This window comes from Symphodus melops (assembly GCF_947650265.1).
Source record: "Symphodus melops genome assembly, chromosome: 13".
In the NCBI taxonomy this organism is placed as follows: domain Eukaryota; kingdom Metazoa; phylum Chordata; class Actinopteri; order Labriformes; family Labridae; genus Symphodus; species Symphodus melops.
In genome coordinates this window covers 11,120,214-11,145,184 of record NC_136703.1, presented here as the reverse complement: position 1 = coordinate 11,145,184, position 24,971 = coordinate 11,120,214, and the positions used below count along the sequence as shown (strand labels likewise).

At 37.9% G+C, this 24,971-nt stretch overlaps 1 protein-coding gene across 2 annotated transcripts in view; it reads left to right on the top strand.

Moving 5' to 3' along the window:
• LOC306833862 (TOX high mobility group box family member 2-like) overlaps positions 1–24,971 on the top strand; it is a 68,905-nt gene that overhangs the window by 29,560 nt on the left and 14,374 nt on the right. For both annotated transcript variants that reach the window (XM_079359468.1, XM_079359467.1), the window contains 2 exons: positions 4,685–4,744; positions 17,362–17,619. In XM_079359468.1, the coding sequence (XP_079215594.1) occupies positions 4,685–4,744; positions 17,362–17,619 (318 nt within the window). The remainder of the gene's footprint in view (positions 1–4,684; positions 4,745–17,361; positions 17,620–24,971) is intronic.

The window sequence follows — 24,971 nt, the reverse complement described above, 5'->3', positions numbered from 1 at the left end:
ACAGAGAGAGTTGTAAAAAGAGAAATAAAGAGAGGAACAGGGTAGTTGAGGAAGTAGAGTGCTCAAATAGGCATACATATTGCATGAGCCCCCCCCCCCCTCCCACCACCACCTTCTCTACAATACCACACCCATTTCTTCACAGAATGGCTGTGTACTGTTCTGGACTTATTAATTCCGCTTAGTGAGAGAGTTATTTTAAGAAAGTTGATATACTTGCAAAGGCTATTAAAGTCACTGCTATAACACTCTGCTTATAGTTTCTATACTTACTTTATTCATATAGATGTATACCATGCCATATAAATATCAGACCTTATAAATAAACTGTAATATTTTACATGACTTGCTAATCAAACTATTTTAATCCATACAGTATGTGAAATATTTTACTGTAAAACCTCCTCTGCAGTAAGATATAAGTTGTTGTCTTATAAAGTGCCTCCAAAATGCAGATGAGAAAAAAAAAAAAATTCCCAATGAGTAATATAGCTCATGTTCTGCCTTAATTTCCGCTACCCATGATGCTGTTGTAGAAGTGTGTTTACTTGAATTATAACAACAGGTTTCTATGTTATGTGTACTTCAAATAAGTAAGTAGTTTGATTATCTAAGTTTTATTAAAATAAATTACTGCATATCTTTTAAAATTTTGTTTGCAATTTTTCTCTCATGACCTTACAGGTATGACATTACACAATCACACAAGTGCTTCATCTCTACCGAACAGATGTTGCCCAGAAGGGTTTATGAGAAGCTTTTGTAAATTGTCCATCAATCGAAAACAAGCTTCAATGGAGTCTATAATTTAGCGTACAATCCTGCCATCAACTGTCTCATTGCTGCACTAAAAGATGAAAAGATTCCAGCATTGTATTGCCCCATTAGCCCTGTGTAAATATTACATGTTTTCCCTGGATACGCTAGTTAGTATTACTTCCACCTTGTGGCTTCATTATTTTTGAAACACTGAGCTTTGTTGATGATTGCAAGGCATTGACCTAGTTCTGCAACTTTCTCTCTCGCTCCCTGTCTCTCTTTACTTTCTCACTTGTCTTCCTCATTTACTGATTCTCCACAACGTTGTCATCCCTTCTCCATCCCTTCATTTTCTCCTCACACTGAATCTGTCTTCTTCTTTCTTTGTCATTTATTCATCGTCTTTCTTCATTTACTGCCTCTGCCTCACCTTCATCCTTTGAGTTTCTCTCTTTTTTGCCTCTCTCTTCCTCTTATACTCCTTCTCTCTCACGTATGCATTCTTTATATCTCAATTTGTCTCCTGTCCCCATCCCATTATTTTTCTTCTACATCTCTCTTCCTTTTCCTCTCTCTGCTCCTCTCAGTCCCCCCATACTCCTCTCCATGTTTTTATTCCTCTCTGCCAGCACCACATGAGCCACAGAGGGAAACATTGTGAGCAGTGGTCCCTGCTGAACAATTACTATGCAAAGCAATCCAAATAGAGATGTTTGCCGAAAACAACATGTGTGTAATTACTGCTTAATGAGGCCCTTGTCTCAGGCAGAATGCCCAATTAGACTGCCTATGAGAAAGAGTGAAGGCAAGGCCCTGCTGAAGAAAGAGAGGGAAAGAGTGTTGGAAGAGAAAGAAAGAAAGATAAGGACTATTAAAATTTTAGGATGAGAATAGAGAGAAATCAGTGATACGAAAAAAGAGAAAAAAAAAGAAAGTCAAAGCTAAGGTAAGTTGAAAGAGAAGATGGAGAGAGTGAGAGATTAGAGCAAAAGGGTGAAAAGGAAGAGAAGAGGAACTACAGAGAAAAGAGAGGATGATTTCTGCAGTAAATGTGGAGTAATGGCAGAGCTGATAGCATTGAGCCGAGGATAAATTGGCATTTTAAGTGGGAGAGCGAGACATTGCTAAAAAAAAAAAAAAAAAAAAGAGCTTTCGAGAGAGAGGGGCAGGGGAAAACAGCTTTACCTTGCAATATATGGGCAGCCATGTTGCAGCACAAAATGGCTGACCTTTCCAAGCCTTTATGATGAATGTTATATAAGTGCTGGGCAATTATTGACGTTTTAATTTCAATTTTAGCTTCCCATATTCATGGCGACAGGACAATCAAGATTAAACATTTACATGCACTTGTTTTGTTTTGTAAAGTGTGGTTAATATAGTAGACCCTTCCATCGATCACAACAGTGTGTGCTCTGAAACTCACAAAAACAGCTCTAGGTTTACTTTCGGTGATGAGCAGAAGACTGTATCTTAAATAGGGATGCACATTTTTTTCCCTTAACAATAGTTGAACACGTTAATGATAAATTAACAATTAATCATTAATAAATGATGAGCTACAATAGGCATATTTAACTCTGTTTATGTTTTATTAAAACCATTATCGCAGCACATTAGTTACGTGGAACATTAATTCATTAAATGCAAACGGTATTTACGGTATCTCTCCAGTAACTGTCAATTTCACCTCACTTTTCTCTGTACAGCTTCTTCCTTTAGGAGTAAGAACAGTCATTTTGTGACTTGCAAAGGTGACAGAGGCCCCCTTTAATAAGAAATGGTATTGCATGTGACTGCTCGTAAAATTGTTAACGGCTTGTTGGTTAATAAATGTTTAATCTGTTAAACTCTTTACAGCGTTTAATCGATTAATCATAACATCCCTAATCTTCACAAAATGTGCTAAAATACAAGATCTTTCAGTTTTCTGTGGTTTTAGAAAATTCTTAAATACAAGGGGGCAGCAATAGCTCAGTCCGTAGATCGCCAGTTCAAGTCCCTGTGTTGACCAAATATGGAATTTGCTTCCAAAGCACTTCCTAAAAACTGATGGGGTGTGGCCCCCCCCTACCCCACCCCCAGCTCCGTCACTCTGACATCTCCCCATTAGTGCATGTCCATAGGATCCTGTTTGTGCACATGTATTTTTCAGCGTATGTGTGTGTTGCATGATTACAAGAGTGTTTAAACCGAATTTCAGGATTGTGGGATCAAGAAAGTAAATCTTAAATCTTAAATGACTAACCCTGAGAAAATTGTATCCAGAGGATGCTGGTAGGTAACCAGAGGCTCCAATATGTCTTTTAGGTCAACATCACCTTGCTACTATGAGTAAGATACACATATGTCTACCATGCTCCATTAAGCTAATTAGCTTCTGTATCTCCTGAAATGTAACAATGACAATTCGTCAGCATTTAATTTGGCTTTAAACAAACACTGCTGGGTTTTCAGATTAATCATGTGAGATTTTAATGAGGCTTATTGCAAGTGTTAGTCTCCATTTCATGTTTGCATTTGTGGCTGAATGTAAATGTAATCATTAGAATAACCAAGTGAATCCTCACAAGGGCTTCTATGATATGCATCGTTAACCAACCATTGCCCCAAGGCAGGCGCTCAGTCCCACAGCCTTTCTTCTGCAATAATGTACAGTAATTTCTCTGTCTCACCACTCACATGCTCACTAAGCAGCTTCCACTTCTTCCCTCGTTAACATTGTAGATATTAGACCTCACCAATAGGAATTCTACCAATTGCCGTCCATTAAAGCCTACTATTGTGTCTATGAGGTATATAATATTTGTTTTCAGTCATATCTAGCTTTCAAACAGACATCTCCTGTATCTTCACATTTGGGGAATTTGAAATAGAATTCTATCTAATTTGATCATGTTATCTATGCTTTCTGTTTTTTGATTGTTCTCTGTATTGATGAAATGAAAACCTTTATTGCCCGAGCCGAATTTGTCTTGCAAATTGATATACCAATAATGACCCCCTTCAACAAACTAATTAAAGGGGCTTTATTTGAAACATTTGGTGTTTGTGTGTGTATGTGCTATATCAAGTCAAGTTTTGTTCCATTTGCTATGAGAGTGCTATGACAAAGCTTTGTGACATTGGATGGCAAGGGCATTTCAAATTGCAGCTCTTTTTAACATAGCAGTTGTATTTAAGTCTCCTTGATACAACACAGGTTCTATTGCTGAGCCATTTGTGGGCCAGATTTTAATTTCCAACCAAAACACATTTGTAGCAAACTTTAAAATAACTTTCCAATAAGATTCTTCAGGATTAAGCTTACCAACACACTAGACATCACAACTAGCATGTAGAATGTAGCACTTGACCTGGGGTTGTTTCTGAGCACCCTCTGGGATCAAGGGTCATTTGTTGTTACAGGATGTCAAACTGTGTTTTGGTACCCTCAGCAAGCGATCTTTCATAACCTGATTAACCCAGTAATGACACAGCATGCCAACTCTGCAGCAGACAAAATAACACATGCATACTCCATCCCGCTTCAAAGACACACACATACACACACACACACACACACACACACACACACACACACACACACACACACACACACACACATCCTTAACCACTGTTTGCGCTCACATATTCATTCACATTCATTCTCTGTCTCAGAAACACAGCAGTACCCACAGGGAAAAGCCCATCTCTCGTCACTGTGCTCATGTAGCCTAATTACCAGCCTGCTGACGAACAGTAATTACCCATGCTGCCATGCCACCATGAGGTTTAACCAAAGTGACAAAGTCATTAGTCTCACACTTCAGGCCACCCGTAAAGAGCTTTTCCTCTTCACACCTCCTTCCTGGCCCCCACATTTTTCACAACTCCTTTTGCATAATCAACCATGTGAATTCCTCCTTTCTCTTTCTGTCCACAGTTTGATGGTGACAACATGTACATGAATGACAATAACCAAGAGTTTAGGTCTCCAAACCAGGTAAGAAATCCCCTGTGTTATATATATATATATATATATATATATATATATATATATATATATATATATATATATATATACACACACCCAGTATACATGTTTGCACATAAAAGTTTTCATTTCTCATTGAAGATGTGGTTGGTTAGTCATTTAGACCCTAACCCTGTACCTGGAAATAGCTCACTTTTACTTTTTAAAGTTGTATTGTATTGTTGTCTGTTAATCTGTCATAACAAGCCACCGTATATGATTGAAAACATAAACAATTACAACTTAAAATTTCCTTTGTGCAAATCTGAAAAAATAGCTCCTACTTAATTATGTGTTAATTATTATCTAATTACAGGGCATGCTTGTTTTGCACTATAAAAGATAACTCTTGGAGATAAGACTAGTAGGGGTCATTGCAAATGTTTTTTGTTTTTTTTAACGGTGTTTCTACTGCAATAGCTGGACATGCAAACTGGGTCTTTGACATCTTTTTGTCAACTGAGATTTTTTTTATTTCCATAGTAATGTTTTGATGTTAATGTTCATGTAACCAGACCATATTGATGAAAAACAAATTGCTGAATAGAAGATATTCTAAAACCACTTAGTAATTGTTTTGAGTCAATCTCTTCCGAGCATACCTCATAAAAAACAATTGCTTTAATAATGAAATCTAACTTTGCTTTATTTACACAACAGACAACTTTTCCATATACTTATAGCTTCACTTAATTCATATTTGCCCTCTTAACACTGGCATGATTGGCATCTATCTAAAATCACAAAATGGAGTTTGGAATGGAATCAGAGTTTACATTGTAGCTATAGACTCTAATGCCCTGTGTCCACCTAGCATTTTTTTCTCAGCGCCAGCGCCTTTTTTCATGTGTTTTTAATAGGTAGAGCAGAAAGCGGCCGCTTGGATGAAAAGCACAATTCCCAGGGTCTTTTCAGCAAGCGCTCTGCTGTTTTTGTGCGGCTGCTCCGTGTGCTAAAGTTAAAAATCTTTCAATTTTTCAAAAAGGCGCTGCTGACGTCACCAGCGCTTTTTTGAACGAACCAATCACAAGGTTGAAAGGCTGTTATTCGTCACCTTGACAATCAAAAACAATGGCGGAGAAGTTGGTCTTGGTCGTTTCGCTTTCATATTTATTTTATTCATTTATTTAAGCCTGAAATATGACTAGAACTGGGCTTCATCCAGTAGCATCTCCTGGACAAGACGGTCATATTCCCAGTATTGTTGTCTCCTAAAGATCGTGTTGTACCCACATCCTCCTCGCTCTGTGTCTGATCGGAGCTGTGATAGCGGGGCCGACATTATGAAGCTCATCATCCAGACAAAGTAACAGTTCGAGAATATTTTGATTGATGCTCATAGTAAAGGGAACAAACAATTCAAGTATAATAAAATATGCAGTAAAAAGTAACATCTTCTAACATCGTCGTTCATACCAGCCATTGTCAACAAACTGTTGTCATGGAGACAGAGCTGACGTACAGCGCTTTTTCTCTCAGCACACAAAACGCTCATGCGAGCGCTTCCGAGAGCAGAGCCAACACTTTTCTGCAGGGAAAAAACGCTAGGTGGACACGGGACCTTAGTTGAGTTTTGATCATACAGTTTGTTTAAACAAATCCATAGATTAAGTCATTGAGTTACAATTCCTGTTTGAGCTGTTCCTTAATTCCACACATCCTCCATTTGTCTGATCATTTAATTACACCAGCTTTTGGGCCAGAGCTTGGTAAAGAAAAAACAAAACAAAAAAACAATGTGAGGAGACAAAATTACTAATTACAATTTACGCTGAAGTTATCAAAAACATTTTCCAACGACTTTCACCCTCTCTCGCTAAGTCACAAAAAAATGAATGAATGTCTCATAAGCAAAAGTATCGCTTTCACATACAGTATACCATTTGAGAGAAAACATTTTCCAGAGCATGTTAATGTGCCATTGGTAACTTTATCATTAGAAAGATTAAACCCTCAATCTGACAGTGTTAGTGTAATGTAAATGGTAAATGGACTTGAGCTTGTATAGCGCTTTTCTAGTCTTCCGACTACTCAAAGCACTTTTACACCTACCCATTCAGACCCATTCACACTGATGGGCTGGATATGTGGCCCATCCAGTATCTATCCATTCACGCACATTCATACGCCTCAGACGCAGCAGGGGGAGCAATTTGGGGTTAAGTGTCTTGCCCAAGGACACATCGGACATGTTGCTCGCAGGAGCTGGGGATCGAACCCTCAACCTTCCGATTGAGGGGCGACGACTCTACCAACTGAGCCACAGCCGCCGAAATGTAATTTCAATGAGCTTGTCAAGTCACCTACATTTCTCTATGCAAGGTTTACTAAAGTTCTAGTTCCAGTCTGAAGCAGCACAGTCGTAGTGTCAGTGAGTTAGACAGGCTCGGCACTGACTGCTCCAAGCTGGTGGATGGGAACACATGGCCAGACATATGGCAGAATTTTGAGCTCTTGGATTTGTTAATCCAGCAGCGAGTCCTTCATGTTCTGACAAAACATGGTGATGCTCCTCGTCAATTAGCACCCTGCAAATGTTGTCAGAGAGTAACAGGATGAGACCAGAGGGACTAGGACAGCAAGACACGCGCACACACACTGACCACACACACCTGATACACACCTTTCTGGCACAAAGTTATCCACATAGTTAGGCCATTAGCACATTTTCAGTCCATTTTCTCAGTTTCATTTAGGTTCAATCAATTACTTTACAAACACCATGCTTTATTTCTCTTGTCTGCTTGGTGCCTAGTAATGTCTTCAGTTTTAGAGGCATGTGAGATATATCTGCCTCTGAAAAATGCGTCCATTTGTGTAAAAGATGCATAGGCTCAACACACATTTCCCATAAAACATTTACAAATCTTACTTTAACTTTCTTTGTTGCAGTACAGTGTGCTTGCAAATGTATTGAGCTGGACCCTCTAATGAAACCTGCAGTATTTCATTAATTGTTAAAAACAATGTCTTAACCCTCAAACAACCCTCAGAAATAGCCGAAAAATGTCCCCACTTACAAAAAATGCACAAATCTCCATGAGAAATTTAAATTCAAACATTGAAAAACCAGAACATATGCCAATAAACATGCACACTTACGCTTATAAACACACACATACAAACACACTTGCACACAACACACACACACACACACACACACAGCCATACGCTTGTAAACCCTCGAGAGAGGCACACCATCATCACATAGACATAAGGTTGTCTTCCCTTTGATGTTGGGATTGAGTGAGTAGAATGAAGGGTCGAGTGGGAGCTTTAGAAGCTTATTGTCTACTTATAGCACACATCACAGAGTCTGAGGTCCGTCGTTGTTAGCCACATTTCTGCTCTAATTATGTCAGTTTGCTTGCAAACACAGCTGCTTGCTAATTGGGATAAATGTCCAGCTATGTAGTCTCTCTACAGCAGCGGTCATGTGTCAATCATCTACACCCACTGCAGGTTTGCAGTGTTGTGTCAACAAACACCTTCTTTGGGGACAAGACAATTTAGGCTTTTCAAAACATGTCAGTTGCTGTTGATGCTCTGCCAGTGCCATCAAACAGAGGCTTACACACCAGTTTTGAAAAGCCGAAATTGCTCTGTTATAATAATAGTTCACTGTTGGGTTTATGGTTTGTTAATCCAGCAGATTTAAATTGAAATTTGGAATGCACACTTTTTACTCTTACACTGAAGGTTGCACAGACCTCTTGCACAATGAATGAAAGTGAATGTAATTGTAAACCTTTCAACATATGTTTCCATTTCTGTATAACTAGGCATAAAACTGTTTGGTTATAGAACATCCAAAATCATTAAATTCTATACCTGACTTGTGCACATGTTACAAAAATGTCTCCTTATAATTTAGCATGTCCTCCAATGGAACTTGACCCGAATTTTAACAGTATTTGGGAATAGGCCATGAATTTGCAAAGGTTAACCCGCTAAAGGGTCTGAAGAGATAAAACAGAAATATCTTTCAAGCCACCACATGCATATCTGCATTTTCTATTTGCAAATCTTGTCACTCTGATGGCTTGCATCATTTCATAATTGATGCTAAGTTTTATTATTAGCTGTTCAGTATTTAGTAAAATATGGTAATACAAGGCTTACAAGAGATTCAAATATGGAAACAATATGAAATACTGTCTGATGAATATTGGAAGTAAATAACCTATAATGCGTGTGTAAATGTTTTTTTTAAGTGCTACTCATTTTTAAATCACTCCTTCAACTGTGTTTGTAAAATCACAAGATGCATAGATGCAATGCAATAACATTTGTACTATTTATTTTCTCCTTATTTTGTGTGCACAGCGTTGTGGTAAAATGTGGGTTCTTTGAAAATCCTCAGAGATTTAGGCCCTTTACTATGGTCAACAATTTGTGAAAGAAAGCCCTTATTTGCCTTAAGGCAGGGTTTAACACTGTGTTGAGAAGCCTTGAGAGCCTTTACATGACGTTTGCCTGTGAAAAAGGTGCATGTAGCCAGAACAGAGACTTCTTTGTATGCATGCCTGGGGTCTTCCACAGCACATGTACTGAGGTAGCAGTTTGACACAACCAGAGGATTGCATTACACATAACATCTCAGCTTTTAAAAAGAGAAAACCGCTAATCAGAAACAGCCTTACTGTATGCTTGGACACAATCTGTCCATTCAAACAAGATGTTTTCAAGGCTTTGAATTTTGTACGGTTTCTGTAAAATACATGCACATATGGATCTTCCAGACATTTAGATTATCTGTGAAAGTATGAGTGTGTTATTTTGTTGATAAAGGATGAATATATCTGCACACAAACAGGACTTCTAAGGGAATTTGTTTATTATGTTTATATGTATTTCATTGAGGGTTTAACTATGTGTAACTCTGATTATTGACACAAAAGGCATACAATTGGGAGGAAAACAAATTTTTTTGCAACAATTGGTGTTGCATATGTTGGCAGAAAATAACATAGGAATGCAACAGGTAAATTACAAGCCAATTTCAAAAGAAAAACTCTGTTATTTCATTTAAATGTTAAGGTGTACACTGTCATTAAATCTGATTATTCGGCTATCACACAATAAAGCTGATTGCCTTGTGTATTTCTGTAATAGCTAGATGAGAGTGATTTCAACCAAACCAAAATGGTTACCTTCAACCAAACCAACATAAATTCTAATTTTGTACAAAGGACAATTGGTGTTCTTCATTTGGATTCATGTCAGGCTGGATCTGTTTAAGTGACTTTGCAGACTTATACCTCCATGCATATTTCTGTGTGTTCCCCTCCTTGCCCTATAATCAGTCTCTGCATCATGTGGATGCACATGTGTGCATATGATTAACAAGGGGATTAGAGACCAAAACTAGAAATAGTGGGTTAGGGAGGACGTTTGAAAGAGAAAATCAGCCAGTGGCAGGAAGAGGAAGAGTACATTTCTGTGCCTCTTCCTTTCTTGTGTTGTACTTGTTGCATTGTGTCCCGTGCAGAAGAGGAAGCTCAGGGCCACATGGTATTCAGAGAAGCAGCAAGTTTGAGACTGTATGTGCCTTTGTGTTTTTTTCTGTTTTCAGGTGTCTTGCTGTGCCTTGTGTCTCTATCGATTTGGCCGACTGCAAGCGAAAAAAGTGGCTCATGGTTGAGTTTAAAATAGAAACCTCACTTGTTTGAAAAGTCTCTGTCTCTCTCTCTCTCTCTCTCTCTCTCTCTCTCGCTCTCTCTCTCTCTCTCTCTCTCTCTCTCTCTCTCTCTCTCTCTCTCTCTCTCTCTCTCTCTATCTATCTCTCTCCATGTCTTCTGACTTCTGTCTGTTCATATATTTTTTTTACTCCGACACTTTCTTCCAGTCTCTCATTCTCATTTTGAGATATCTATTTTTTTTTTCAATAACTTTAAGGTATTGTAAAAACAATTAGATACATTAAGAAAAATATAATTAGATTTGAAGTTAGCATAAAGCGTTTACAAACATTACTCCAGAAAGATTTTCACAAATGTCCCCAACAGCTGGAAGATTGACCATTTGGGGACAAGGAACAGAGTTGGACTTTATATCAATGCTATTTGTAAATGAAAGACCAGAGGAAAACATAAAGGCCAGCAGAAAACAAAACAAAGCAGCTTCATTAAATACTAGTTGCATAGATTCTGATGGGACACAAGTTATGTGTTGGTCACACCATATTAAAATCACCATCCCTAACCACTTATTTACCTGAATGCTACCTACTGCTTTTATACATTTGCTCATCCCAACTTCTTGACGAAAATGTTATTTTTTGTCAGTCAACCAAAAATAGCAATACAGATGTTTGTATCAGTGGATTAGCCCCCACCCCCTATTCTCCATCTTTCACTCTCTCCCCTCTATCTCCCTCTCTTTCTGTCTGAGAAAGAGGCACTCTGGCACTGCACACCCAATGTGGGCGATGCTGATGTGGAAAGGCACTGTTACTTAACAGTGACTCACAGTGCACCATTACCCCCCCCCCCCCCCCCCCCCCCCCCATACTTCCCTGAATGTGTTTCTCTTTCTACTTCTCTCTTTCCTTCCATACATTGTTTCCGCTGCAAGAAAAAAAGTTAGGAGGACATGGAGACAAAGGATGAAGCATTAAAATTGAGGGTCTAGAAAATGGCAACATACTCCCTCTTTGAGGCCTTACCAAGCCGTTGGCAAGGTCGCACAAATAAAGTAGAGATAAATATGGTACGTTACGTATTTCAATTTCGAGACGATAGTTTCCAGCTCTAAACCAGCTGGGACGTCAATACCTGAAAACAATGCTGGAGGAGTGTAAGAGAAACATCAGCACAACATCCACGCCTGTGCTCGATGGGAATTGTAAGTTACAGTTGTAACCAGGGATTGTGAGTTCTTTATGTAGGTCAGGCCATGTCAACCAATAAGTCCAATTACCATCAGCCTCTGAAAGAGAGTAAGCTTTGACCTCTGATCTGCTAGCTGAAAGGGTTGCATGGATGGAAATTCTTTCTGTGCCACAAAGGGTTTTTAAAAAAAGATCACAATGGGACTATATTGTTAATATGAGGTATTATATTATTATTATTATTATTATTATTATTATTATTATTATTATTATTATTATTATTATTATTATTATTATTATATACAGATGTAAAATAATAAAAACTCTAAGATATAAGTGTCTGAGACAGAGATCCATTGTGATGTGAGCAGTCAGTATTTACATTAGTTGATATAAAACATTTATCTTTCATATTCTCTGTTTCTTTTTTTATATGGGAAGCTTTTAAGAACTTCAAAACAACACAGTCCCACTCTTTTGAGCACACTTCCTCAGTCCCTCCCCAAATGTTTTAGAAAAGAAGCACCACCAAACAACCCCATGAAAAAAATTCAACTTATCAGCAGTGAAAGTGCACTCAATGATTCATACACTCTTTTAAGAGAACTTGAAACCTTGGGTCTATTTCGGTCCTGGTCTCTCCTTCTCTTTTTCTCTCTGCCCGCTGCACAAGGGATGGAGCAGAGGGATTTAGTGGGACTAAGTAGTTTGATATTTCTATTGGTTTTCCACGTGTATTTTCACTCTCTTGTTCCCTCTCTCTCTCACAGTGATCTTTCTCATCATATGGAGACCAAGGTCATGGCTGATTGAAATATAATAGAAGTGTAGACATCTGGCCTAATACTGTGGGAAGTTAAATCTATTTTAATGGCCCCTGCCGCAGTGGATTCTCTCTGATGCACTCTTGCGCTTCACTGACAGTAAATCACAATGTTCTCTTATTACCCTGACTGGAATGAGGGCATAGAGAAAGAACAATGAAGGATTCACATCATTTGTTTTCACCCCTCCCTTGCTTTTTCCTCTCCTCTCCGTGCACCTCCTTTCCTCCCCTCTCCACTCCATTTGCGACTCATAAAGCAAGGGGCTTAAAGAGTGACATCATGAAAATAAAAATAAAGGGGATTATGGGTGAGCTATTGTGCCATATGTGATTACTGGGGCTTCCATGTTCCCCTGGGGAGGATGAGTGACTACGAGACAACATATTTTATTTATTTTTACAATTCACTCTCATGAATAAGAATAGGAAATGTGGCTGAGACAACAGTATTGGTCCACTCGTTAAAAAAAGAAATGAAAAAAAAAAAGAAAAACGCATCTTCCAGTCCAAACATTAAAGAATGTCTATTCCTCTCTGTTTCTGGACAAAGAACAGACATATTTTTCACCTTTCATCTTTGATCTATAATTGTGATATTTATTCTCAAATTGAACTGACATAAATATGCTGCATAGGCCTTTTTTTAACACCTTTTCACAATTCTTTTTTTTTTTAAAGTTCAGCCCCAATCCAACACAGGCCGCCTTCATCTGCAAAGAAGAGGCAGGTCCTTTTAACCCGCCTAAATGAGATCCATTCTAATGTGACATTTGAGAGAATAACCAGTGCATGGGGGAGCATGGAAGAGGTTTGCTCTCTTCTTTGCCATTGGTTGAAAAATACCATAGCCCACCTTTTGTGAGTGATGGTTCGAATGACCCTGAGTTTCTATTGGTCATGGTAACCCCTCCCCACCCCTCATCCTCCAACCCATCCTTGCATACTTCCTTTATAGCAGTTCAGTCTCACTGTCAGTCAGCCGGTTGGGTTGCTATTTCATTCTCCTATTTTACCAGCCTTGTGCGTCTCTTGAAACATCACCCAAATGGAGGTCCTAGTTGTTTCAAAGTCAGTTCAGATGATTTCGTGGACTATGTAGGCTGGTGCCATAATGTTCAATAGGTTGCTTGACTGAGAAATGTTCAACACCTTCTGCTGATAATGAATTTTATTTCTTGCCCCTTTCTTTGCTCCTCAAGGTTGATCCTTGAAGGTGAATTTAGAAATGAAATGTTTTAAAGATTTACTGTTGCCATCTGTCTATCTTGAAAACACAGAGTGGACATGAAGACCTTTATGTATGCACCGCCAGCTGTTGTTTGTCTATGAAACCATGCTGCACTGTCATATTTTTCACAAAGTAGCATATGGCTGAATGACTTTCCATAGGACTTTGTATACTGATTTAAAGTTATATGCATCTACGCATATGAGGTTGTTTTTTTGAGGAGCTATAACACTTAAGTTTTAATAATTTGACCTCCAATAGACTATATATATATATATATATATATATATATATATGACTTTTTTCTGCTGTACTGTGCAACCATTCAATTCACCCACAAATATATCATCATGAGCTCAGCTGATTATTTTGTTTGCACTTAAAATAAATTGTTGATATCACAGTGCAGGATCAAATTTTGTGATGCAGACTTTATTTTGAACCTTCACTCATTTTGCAGAAAGATTTCTCTATTTTATCGTATAGTCATCATGTTAACTTTTTAAATGACATCTACCTGCTATTTACTTACAGTACTAGTTATACAGTACCTTTAAATTAGGACACTCTCTCCGATGGCTAGCATTATTTTCTTTTCTTTTTTTAACTTTATTTTTCACCAGGGGCAATTTAATGGCACAGAAAAGCACCAAGTGATTGACCGTAAGAGCACCAACCCACAAACACATTCATACATAGCTGGGGATCGAACCCTCGACCTTCTGGTTGAGAGACGACTCTACCAACTAATGAAGGTTATGAATAAGCAAACTGCAATTTGTTTTCTTCAGCTTGTAACACCTTGTTCAGTTGTTTATTTTTGCAGTTAATTTAAGTTATTTTGTTTTTCATTTAAAGCAAAAGAGATCCCTGAGATTCTTCTTCAAATCATTTTTTATACATTGTTTCAGTGATTCACATGCCTGTTTTAATTTTTACTACTATTGAGTTACAAAAATAGAACATATAGAACCAATTGATGTCTAGATTTTTCAAAGATCCAAAGAACGATTCTTTGCATTTTTTTTGTTTTTGTTTTTTAAATTCACCTCTGAAGGGTGAAGGCTGAATGAACATTTGGCATGTCTGTCGGACCCCGTTCTCTTTTATCCACTCCCCCCTGTTCCCTGAAAGACAGTACACATATATGAATTATTTATCTGAAAATGTTTAAAGTGTGATGGCCTTGTCCTGTGCCTTAACTTCAAGGGCATCATTGAAAGCTGCAAAGAAAAATAAGAATCACTAAAGCAGTGGAAGACTTGCTGAAGATTTAGGATCTGACAGCACTTACAATTTTTGTTTCATAGCCTACCACAATGTGTTTTTTGGTAGGCAAACTCATTCTTGCCAAATTCTTTAATTTAACTTTTCAGAGATAAGAATGGTTTCACCACACCGACGAGTTTTCTGACAAGAGTCCCAGTTTTGGATTGTCACCCTTTGTACCTATTAAGTACCCCTACATGCACATATCCATGAGCATGCAGCAGTAAAGCTAGGTTCCTCAAGATTGTTGATGGGAACAGCCTCTTGCTGGACAGCCCACTGATCAGTTTGATTTAATCTAAAGAGTACTTTTTTCAATTGTATATTAATGTTAATTTTCAAAGATTTTTTTTACAGGGATCTACAAAGGCAAACTTGTGCTTTTCTTCATAAATCAGTTGTTTAAGTGTAAAAGTTTCCCTATGTGAATACTGAAAAAATGTGTGAATTGCAAAAAGTTTTTCTAATTATACCCTAACAAAGTAATTTTCAAGTAATTAAATACCCTAACCTAAAAGGCAATTGTAAACTCCATTTTATATTATTCACAGTATACGTATATCACAATTATTTATTTTTTTATCATATTTAATTTGCTTCAGCTAATGCTTCTTATGGATCTCAGACAGTTTGATCTTTTATTAATAATATGTCAACATCATAGATTTTGATTAAAAGAGCAAGGTGAAATGTCCAAATACTTCATGAAACAAGATTTTCATTTTGAGTATTAAATCAATTTGTTGAATTTTTGCTTTTCAAATAGCATTGTGACCCAACTATCAAAACTATTACTGATCCCTTTTCTGTCTATTTACAAATCAATCACTGAACTTACCATTAAAGCTGATTATTGAGGCTGCAATAAAGTAAGAGCAGTAGTAAAACCGTTAATACTGGAGTTAGTCTGGTTCTTTAAACATTTATATTTCCCTATCCTTAATGTCTTTGAGTCATTTATCTAAAATATGTCATCTGTCCAGTCAATTTCAATTTAATGAATGGCAATATATTGTCATAAATTGACACAAACAAATGAGATTTGTTTATATTTATGTAAAATGGAACCTAGTGCATATGGTTGTAATCTGTGAAAACATACAGTAACATACAACTCACACTCTACCGTGGGAAAAGGAGGTATCAGTGTTAATATTCCTGAACAAGCACTGTGCAAGGAAACTGAGTTTTATGGGAAGCAAATAGCACATCACATCTTGATGGTAAACACATGTATTATTATTATTTTCTTCCTAATGATGGCGCACATTATGAAACTTTTATCCTATCTTCAAGCTCCAGTTCTTGTGAGGACATTGTAGCTGCTTCTTGATGTTTCTTGCCATTTGTTTGCTAAAGTATTTGTTTGCAAGATGAATTGCTGCTCTGGCAGGCGAGATGACAGCATACACCAAGATGATATTGAATTGATTTCTGAAATGTTGCAGAACGGGACTAGTTGATGTGTACCACGAGACATGAATAATAAAAATTCTATTAAAAAGCTCTTGAATGGCTGACACTGGAATATTATTTGTGATGATTAATTTTCTTCAGTCATTATAAAGGGGAGCTGGCATCAGATTGCCTCTGACAAAATTGCTTTTCGTTCCCTTGTGAATACCCTCAGTATGCTCTTTGAGAGCAGAAACCATATTTCTCTGTGCAATATTATGTCAAGATAGGCCTGGAAAGAGACAAGCACAGTCTCTGTTCATGTATCACCTTATTAGTGCCTTAAAATCTCTGTTATATTACCTGGTTTGGACATGCTGGATACATTTCATAATGAAGAATTTCAGCGTATTTATTCAATTTGTTTTCTGTTTCTAAAACAAAACAGATTGGCTTATTGGCTTAAGATTATAAAATAGCCAATAAGTGAGTATTAATGGTCTTTTTCCACATAATGAATTTGATTAAGTGTATTTAAAAGCATGCAGGTTTACAGTTTTCAATTTCAGCAAAACAGCCTGAATTGAGCTGCTTCTCAAAATAAAAAAAATAAAAATAAACAAAAAAAATCAAGAGAGAAAAAATCTCAGAAGTTGCATTAAAAGGCAATTATGAAGCAATTTAAATACTCTGGAACTTCCCTTTGTTGGCTATTTTCTCCCCTGTACTGCTACAAAACTAAGCAAGAGTTTAAACCAGCCCCTATAGTATTCAAAATGCAACTTTATTATTATGAGAAACTATATTATTTTTGTTGTTGGTTTGTGTGCATGTGGATTATCCCTTTGTATTCCTCCCACTTTTCTCTTATTCAAATCACAACTGTATGTATTTACTCTGAAGTGTTTTCTTTGTTTTTTAGGTGCAAAAAAAGGTATTGGAACTAGTAGATAAATGATTAAAGACTGCTTTTGTTGCTTATTCATCCTCTTCCATAAATTAACAACATTCTATTCTTTTATTTGTGTCTTCTTTAGAGCTACTCCAGTCAGGGCAGAGGCAGCAGTGGTGGCGGAGGAACAGGAGATGAAGACTACGAGATCCCCCCCATCACGCCCCCCAACCATGCTGACCCCTCTCTGTTGCACCTAATGGAGCACGAGTCAGGTTACCCCTTTCACTCCCTGCCTCACAATGGCCTGCTAAACACCTACTCCTACCCTGAGCTGCCTGCTCTCATGATGTCCAACATGCTGGGTCAGGACACCCACCTGCTCACGGGGCCCATGCACTCGGTAAGTACACCTTTATTTCATCCATCCCTTTTTGTAGCTGTGCGCCCTTTGTGAACATGCGAGTCAAGCGCTGTAGTACACTACTAATCTCTGTGGTCAGAGGACAGGAAGTCAGAACATTTTCTCTGAAGGCAGCATATGTTCATGTCACAGAAAGTTCAATCTTTCAGAATGTTGCCAAACAATATTGATCTTATGAGCTCTGATCCAGCTTTAAACACTTTCAAACAGCAATAAAAAAGTCAAAATGACAAATTCTTCTTTATGGCACTCTTAAAGTTGCGATACGTAACTTTCAAAAATATTGCTTTTGTGGTGATACCACATGACTTTCAGATGAACAGCCTAATGGACAAATGATTTATGTATAGCCACAAGTTGCATATGTGACTTTTTACACGCTAACATTTAACTTGTGCAAAAAATTTGATGCTTACTATCTATCCGTGTTGCCCATATACAATTTTGCCCGTGTCTGATTTTCCACAAAATCTCCAGGAAGTTTCATTTTATTTGCGTTCTCAATTCAATTCATTTCAATTAAAAAAACTGACCTTTGACCAAAGATAAAGAGTCAACAAAAGACTAAAGTTTCATCAAAGTGTCATAAAGACGTCCTCAACGTCCTCCTCACTCTGCTCCGCTTACAGAAATCAACAGTACAAACTACAAACTCATCACACACTCCTGCTCTCAGGCAGTCCTTGCTGAGATTGTTGTTTGATGGAGAATTAGACACAGACTCCTTAACAGACTCTCACGTTTATCACCACTTATTTTTGAAAGTTACATATAGCCCCTTTAATAGTCTTGGATAATCCTCTCAGTATTGCAAAGCACTCTTATAAGAGTGATAATTAGAGGTCAAGAAAGCTGAGACAGTCTGAAGCCAGAGACTGTGCATGCAACATTCATAAATACAGAGTGCTGTTTCCTCCTTAACACAGAAACCTTTGCAGCAGAGCTTCTTTAATATCTATTCGGTTAAAAAAAAAACTCTCAAGATTTTACTGCCTTAAACTGCACTAAAAAAGGAGCAGAAAACTCAGTACAGCACAATTCTTTTAGTTTTGATCTGCATAGCAAACCAGGAAAGTATAGAAAGCATGGGGTTTTAAAATAAGATCTTGACAAGGTGGGGGGGACTATCCCTTGTCAACTACTTTTTGTTTTCAAAGGGTTGTTCAGAACCCCCTCTCCCGCTTCCAGTATAGGGACTTTTTCATGTGTTAAACATGCTTCAGACCGAACATGTAAACACTGCTGGCGAACACATTCGAATGCTTTAATCATTGGATCGAACAAGCTGAATTATAGATGGCCTGTGTGTTGAATTATTCAACGTAATATACTTTCATCTGACATAAATATTACTTTTTTCTGCCCTCTATCTTGAATATTTATGCTTTAATGTGAGCATCCGTGGCATTTATCCTCCGTTAATCAGGTCTTATGTGATTTTCAGAATCAAACTGCATAAGTTGCAGGCTCCTTTTTTTACGTGGGTGGTAGCTTAGGTCTTTATTAAAGCCAGTCTCCTGGATTAGGTCAAAATCCATGGGCTAGTGTGCTGAATATGCTCAGTGCAGGGGAAAGATGCTGTTAGCGTTAACATTAACTTTTTTTGTGGACAGCTGATTTTACAAATCCTATAAAAACATTGGACCTGTTTGATTTGAGTACATGACAACATCAAAACTGTGTGTGCCTGGATTTAGTATAAAGAAGAAAGTTTATGTTATAATGCATGCAAATGTATGTGTAACAAAGCACACTCTTTTATGGAATAGCATTTTAACAGGAAAGAGAGAAGGAGTGTCGGAGTCTTAAACAGCTTTTGTTTCACCTTTGCAATTATTTATTCTCAAATAGCTCTTCAGGGTAATGTTCCATTGTCTTATTTCACACCCCCTTTTCTCATAAATGAACCGTCTTTGCAATAAATCACAGCACAAACAGAGACTTGCACACACTGTGAAAGGTCCAGAGATTTATGTAACACATTCATGTTTCCCACATCCACATTTTAGTACTACTCTAGCAGGGCCTAGCTAATAATAGCCGCTATTAATATTTCTTGTTGCCTAGCAACCACAGCAAGTAATAGCTTACTCTGGAAAAATAGATGACCGATAAGGAAGAAGGAAGACAGGGCGGGTGGGGGGATTGGGGAGGGGATTTAATTCATTTATTATCTCCTGGGACAAGGTGAGCTTATTTCTAAGGCTGCGAAATAGTATAGTGGGCCATATTTTTGAGAAATATTTTAAAGTTATTGGAGATTTTCCTTTTTAGTTCATTAGAGGTGTGTCATTTGAAGTTTCCCCAGCAAAGTAAATTAACCTTAATTCTTAAGGTTAGGGCACTGATACTCATACTGATAAAGCTCTAATAAGAAAGATTTAAACAATTTAGCTGGATTCTTAAAAGTCTATCAGGGATGAATGTAAACATACTTTTTGTATAATCTGGGTCTGATGTAAAAAAGGACGAGCCCTTAGCTTTGCTGTGTTGTATTAACAAAAGCCTGACAAACAAACATTGGAGGAGATAGCTGAAAAAGCGAATCTCTGATCATTCACCAGTCTTCTTTCAACATCGATGCAGAATAAATTAAAAGTCAACAGCGTTACCTTAAGGATATACTTCTCTTCAATAAAAGCTATCCTTCAGCGCACATATAAACCTCCTACAAGTACAAACTCAGCTGGAGCAAGAGATGCGCTTCATCTCAAGGGATGTTGTTGCTGGTTTTTGTACAACATTTAGCCTCAGGCTAAAGCTCTGTAAACTTCTCCCTGCTTTGGGATTCTCTTTTGCAGTGCACATCGATCCTACAGCAAACACAGTTAAATCATTACAGGGTTCTGAGCAGTGGATTTGCCATCATCATACTGAAAAGGCATACCATTTTCAACAATTTGTCTTGGTAGCTTTAAAGTATATAAATTTACTTTAATATTCCTATGATTTCTTGTTTGACAGCATTTTCTTCTTCAAAACCTTGTTTTTTACGTCTAAGTTTATTCTGTCTGACAGCCTCTATGATCAAATTATGACTCCACTGGACACAGAAATATTAATTGGTAAAACAGAGGGGTGTGCAGCAAGTGGGGAGCAAATACAGGGTTAGGTGTCTTGCCAAAGGACACATCTAACATGTAGCTCACAGGAACTGGGGATCAAACCTTACACTTTTCTCTTTGAAAGAGAAAAACTTTGCCAACTGAGTTTATTTGTACAATGTTTTCTGTATCAGTTTTAAAAAGCCTTAAAGGCCATTTTTTAAACATTTGTCAAACTTAAAATTGCACCAGACTCCAATGAGCAGAATCAACAAGGATCAACATCCGAGTCATAAAAAACAAGCTGTCAGTCAGAATTGTCTTAAGTTCTCTTAACTCTTCCCCACACATACTGACCTACTCAAACGGTTCCTTTGAGTCAAGGCAAACAGGGCCAAGTCTTAGATCGCTGCATAGTATGAAATGATCATTGTTGCACTGCTGAGAGAGATTCCCTGTCTCACCCTTAGCTGTCAGACTTCTGTTAAACTCAGGAAGGTGGCGCCCAAGGGTCTCATGTTCAACAAGCCCTCTGATTGCTGGGGTCTGGCAAAGACACAGTGAGGGGAGAATTAAGTAAGATCAAGCACTTTGAAAAAAAAACAGGGAGGATACTTGCCAGTAGACAGTAATGAGAGGTCGTGGAGGAGTTTGCTGAACGTGCCCAGCACGGAGTCTTTAGAGACACCGGCACATTTAAATATTGAAACAGAGCACTGGTCCCTATCTCATTACCAGTGTAATGAGGCTGGTGAGGGAGGGGTAATGCCCCTATTGCCAAAAAAGCAGCTGTCAGCTTTACAAGTTTATGTTACACATTCCGATAAGTCCTCAGACTTTTTTCAATTTGATAAAAAACGTGCAGCTGGATTCATGATTTTGAAAAGGTGTGTGATGTCCGTAAAATCTGTCAGCAAATGAACTTTTTGTGTTTTGCTTTGTCGAGTTTGTGGGAGCTTTGTGGGAGCTTTGGTGTAGCATGTTCAGCTACTGCACATTGCTTTTAAAAAGTGTAAGTTTTTGCCTTTGTTTGAGGGCTAGGGTATCTGTATTTGCCATTGTCACTGATTGTTAGTTTGTGTGAGCTTGACTTAATATATTACAAAAATCTCTGTGTAATATATATTTTAACAGTATATTTCTCCAGATTCAAAAGGGTTATTTTGAAATGCAGAGGCTCACATCAAGTATGTGTGGCACTTCCAAGATCACCTTTTTTGGATTGTAACCATCCTTCTATAGCTTTTATTTTTTGAAAAAATAGCTAACTATCTATTAAAAATTTTTAACATTTGACTTGTCTTCACTAGCTCAGAGCTGCTGGATAACTTGTGTTTTTTTTATTCGTAACACCATCATTTTTTTTCCATGTGGGTTGAGACATATCTCATATGACCTGCTTGCTCTGCTGCTTTTCACTGGGATAGATATGACATCTCAGTGACGTTCCCAGATAAATCACTGTTTGTAACAGAAGAAATGTTTTCTGAGGTTGCTTTCATTCCACAAAAAGACTGATGCCCCTCAGTGTTACTCTCCAACACAGGGGTGAACAATGTGTCTTGTAGTTGTCAGGAGAAATGACAGCAAGATAATTGGTCGGGCGTGCCTGCTTCATTTTCACTGAAACAAATAAGCTTCCTTAGACAACTGTGCTTTTAAAAAGTAGTGCTTTGTGTTGTGCTACTTATCATTCAGGATTCACAGTGAAATTAAGAATATTAACAGATTGAACATTAAAAACAAATGCTCATGCATTGCATTTCATGAATATTCATGTTGCTAATTCAAATAACCTTAGGCGACTGTTACAACTAATGAATATTTAAAACAACTTGGTCACACAGATTTGAACATTACATTACAGCTGACTTTCCAGGATCATCATGTACAGGGCTAAACAATTAGGAAACGTGAAAACTGCTTTTAGTAGTGATCAAAATACATCTGGAAAACTATATACCATTTTGTCACATTAGTTACAGGCCATCGATGCTTTTGAGGAGAATGTGATGAAATGCAAGAGGACAAGGTGAACTGATCCATAACTTGTCACTATACTCAACATTTTATAAAACAAAACAAAAAAAAGCATAGCTTCATAATGTCTGTGTTGCATTTCTATTAAAACATTTTCTTGTATTGACAGCAAATCTGAAAGCTGATTTATTTTAAAGAGTTAAAGAACATGTGAAAGAGCCTGGACCCCTAACATGCTTGGTTGTAGAGGAATCCCTTACTGCCTGCTTTGAAGGGGGCCATGACTGCTTTCTCTGAGGGATCAGTGTGGTGACTCGTCCTTCTCGCCACCACCGCATTGTTAATTAGGCCCACCACAAAGGCAGCCCGTGGGGATAATATCCCATTATTAGAGTCATTTGTTTCAATTAACCGCTGTTTAATTCTACAATAGCATGGCGCAGCCCAGTGCAAAGAAGCCATTACTCTTGTCCAAGAAACCACTGATGTTTGGGACAAGAGTGTTTGTCGGAGAGGTTACAGATACCTGCTCCCTGCCAGAAGTGGAGCTGCCAGGCTTCATGTACCACACAGTCACTGCTGAGGTGTTTCTGCACCAAGCAAGAGTCGTAAATCACATAATTACTGTAGCCTTTAAAGACAGTTATATTTTATTCTTTTTGGATGCTAGTTCTTTACCGGGTGCTGCTGGAAGATTAGTCTGAGGGATTGTTGACTAGAGCATGGACTGCAGAGAACTACAGACTTCTCATTTCTTTTTATGTGCAGACATCATCATGGTCAACTAAATTGCTGTTCTTCTAATATATATACAGTACTCGTGCAGTTCTGGTCATTTTTAGACTGTATTCAGTTTACTTTTTTTTTAGCTTTTTTGGTTCACATGGCCCTATTTTACTGCAGCTCATGCTTTCCTTTTTGAAACTTTAATTTGTTAAATTTGATGAGTTACTCTTTTACAAATTCAGGTGGCAGAGTGTAAAACAACATTAGTCCCTGTGCCTTTATGGCTACCCTTGATAAAGCTGTTTGTGCCCTTGCAAACTGCCTTCTGTTGGTCACAGCTGGAGGGTGTATGAGTGGACTGCTTGTAGGTTGCATAAGGGATGAGTTTAGGAGATTATGATGACATTTGTTGCTGATATAAGAGGTATTACAAGTATGAAGGAATGCATTCAGTTTTAATGTAAGCTAACTCTTCCATCATTTTCTGTTTTCAGTAGCCACATTCTTCACTCTAAAAACCTCAATGTCTCTGGACACTTAAAAGCCCTTCTACAAAGATGCTTATCAACTTCAAATGCTTCCAAATTATATTTTCAGAGCACATTTAGGTCATTTCTACAGTAGAATTAAGTAAGTTTGACTGATACCAAGAGGTTGCTGCCCTGTGATGCTTCTGTTGCCAGGCTCTCTCATTGGCTTTCTCCCCCTGCTGTGCAGATGTTTACAAAGAGACATCACCAGCTCACATTAAAGGGTTCAAGTTGTCCCCTTGGGCAGTTGCTATGGAAATAACCCGGCTCTAGTCGCTCATTCATGTTTGATTAATTGTTTTTTTTCCTGTCCATGCTGGTGCCCCTACAAAGATTTAATCATGGGAAAATTACATCTTAAAAACAAACAATAGAAGCGGATGAATTTATCCAAATCTGGTTTCATTCTCTCGACCTGCTTTGTCGACATTGTGTGGATGTTCTGTGGTGATAAAAGTCTTAGAGATTGTACTAGTGTTGTATTAATCTTGATAAAGTCTTGCCTGTGAAGCTGTTCAATTATTAGAACTATTTTTTTTATTTCTTTCCCCCAGACGTACCTGGTCTGAAGATAAGCATTTTGCCTTTTTACCCTCCTCTTAAATTGCGGTGTAGTGCTGAGCTACAGAAACCCACTGGGGCCAATTAGGATGCCAGCAGAGCCAGGAAGTGCATAGCAGATGCTTTTGCCACTATTTATTAAAATCCAATCTATGGGGGCCCCCTCCAACAGCTCGTTAAACTACCGTTAATCTAATTAGCTCTCACTTGCCTCTGTTTTCACCACATTATCGAATATAAGGGCCTCGACTTTGCAATTTAGACTGATTAAGTAGGTCCAGTGCTGTAAGGGAAAGCTCACAGGGAGGAGCTGCTGAGAGCTGTCAGTCATCTTCCACAGTCAGATAAATCATGCAGCTAAGTTCCGACACAGCTCTGGGCTTCGAGGTTGAATGAAAATATCTGCAAAGAAAAATTGGTTGAAATCAAATCCACATTGCTCGCTTGGTAGTGCATGTTTGAAACAATTGCGAAATACCCCACAAAATAA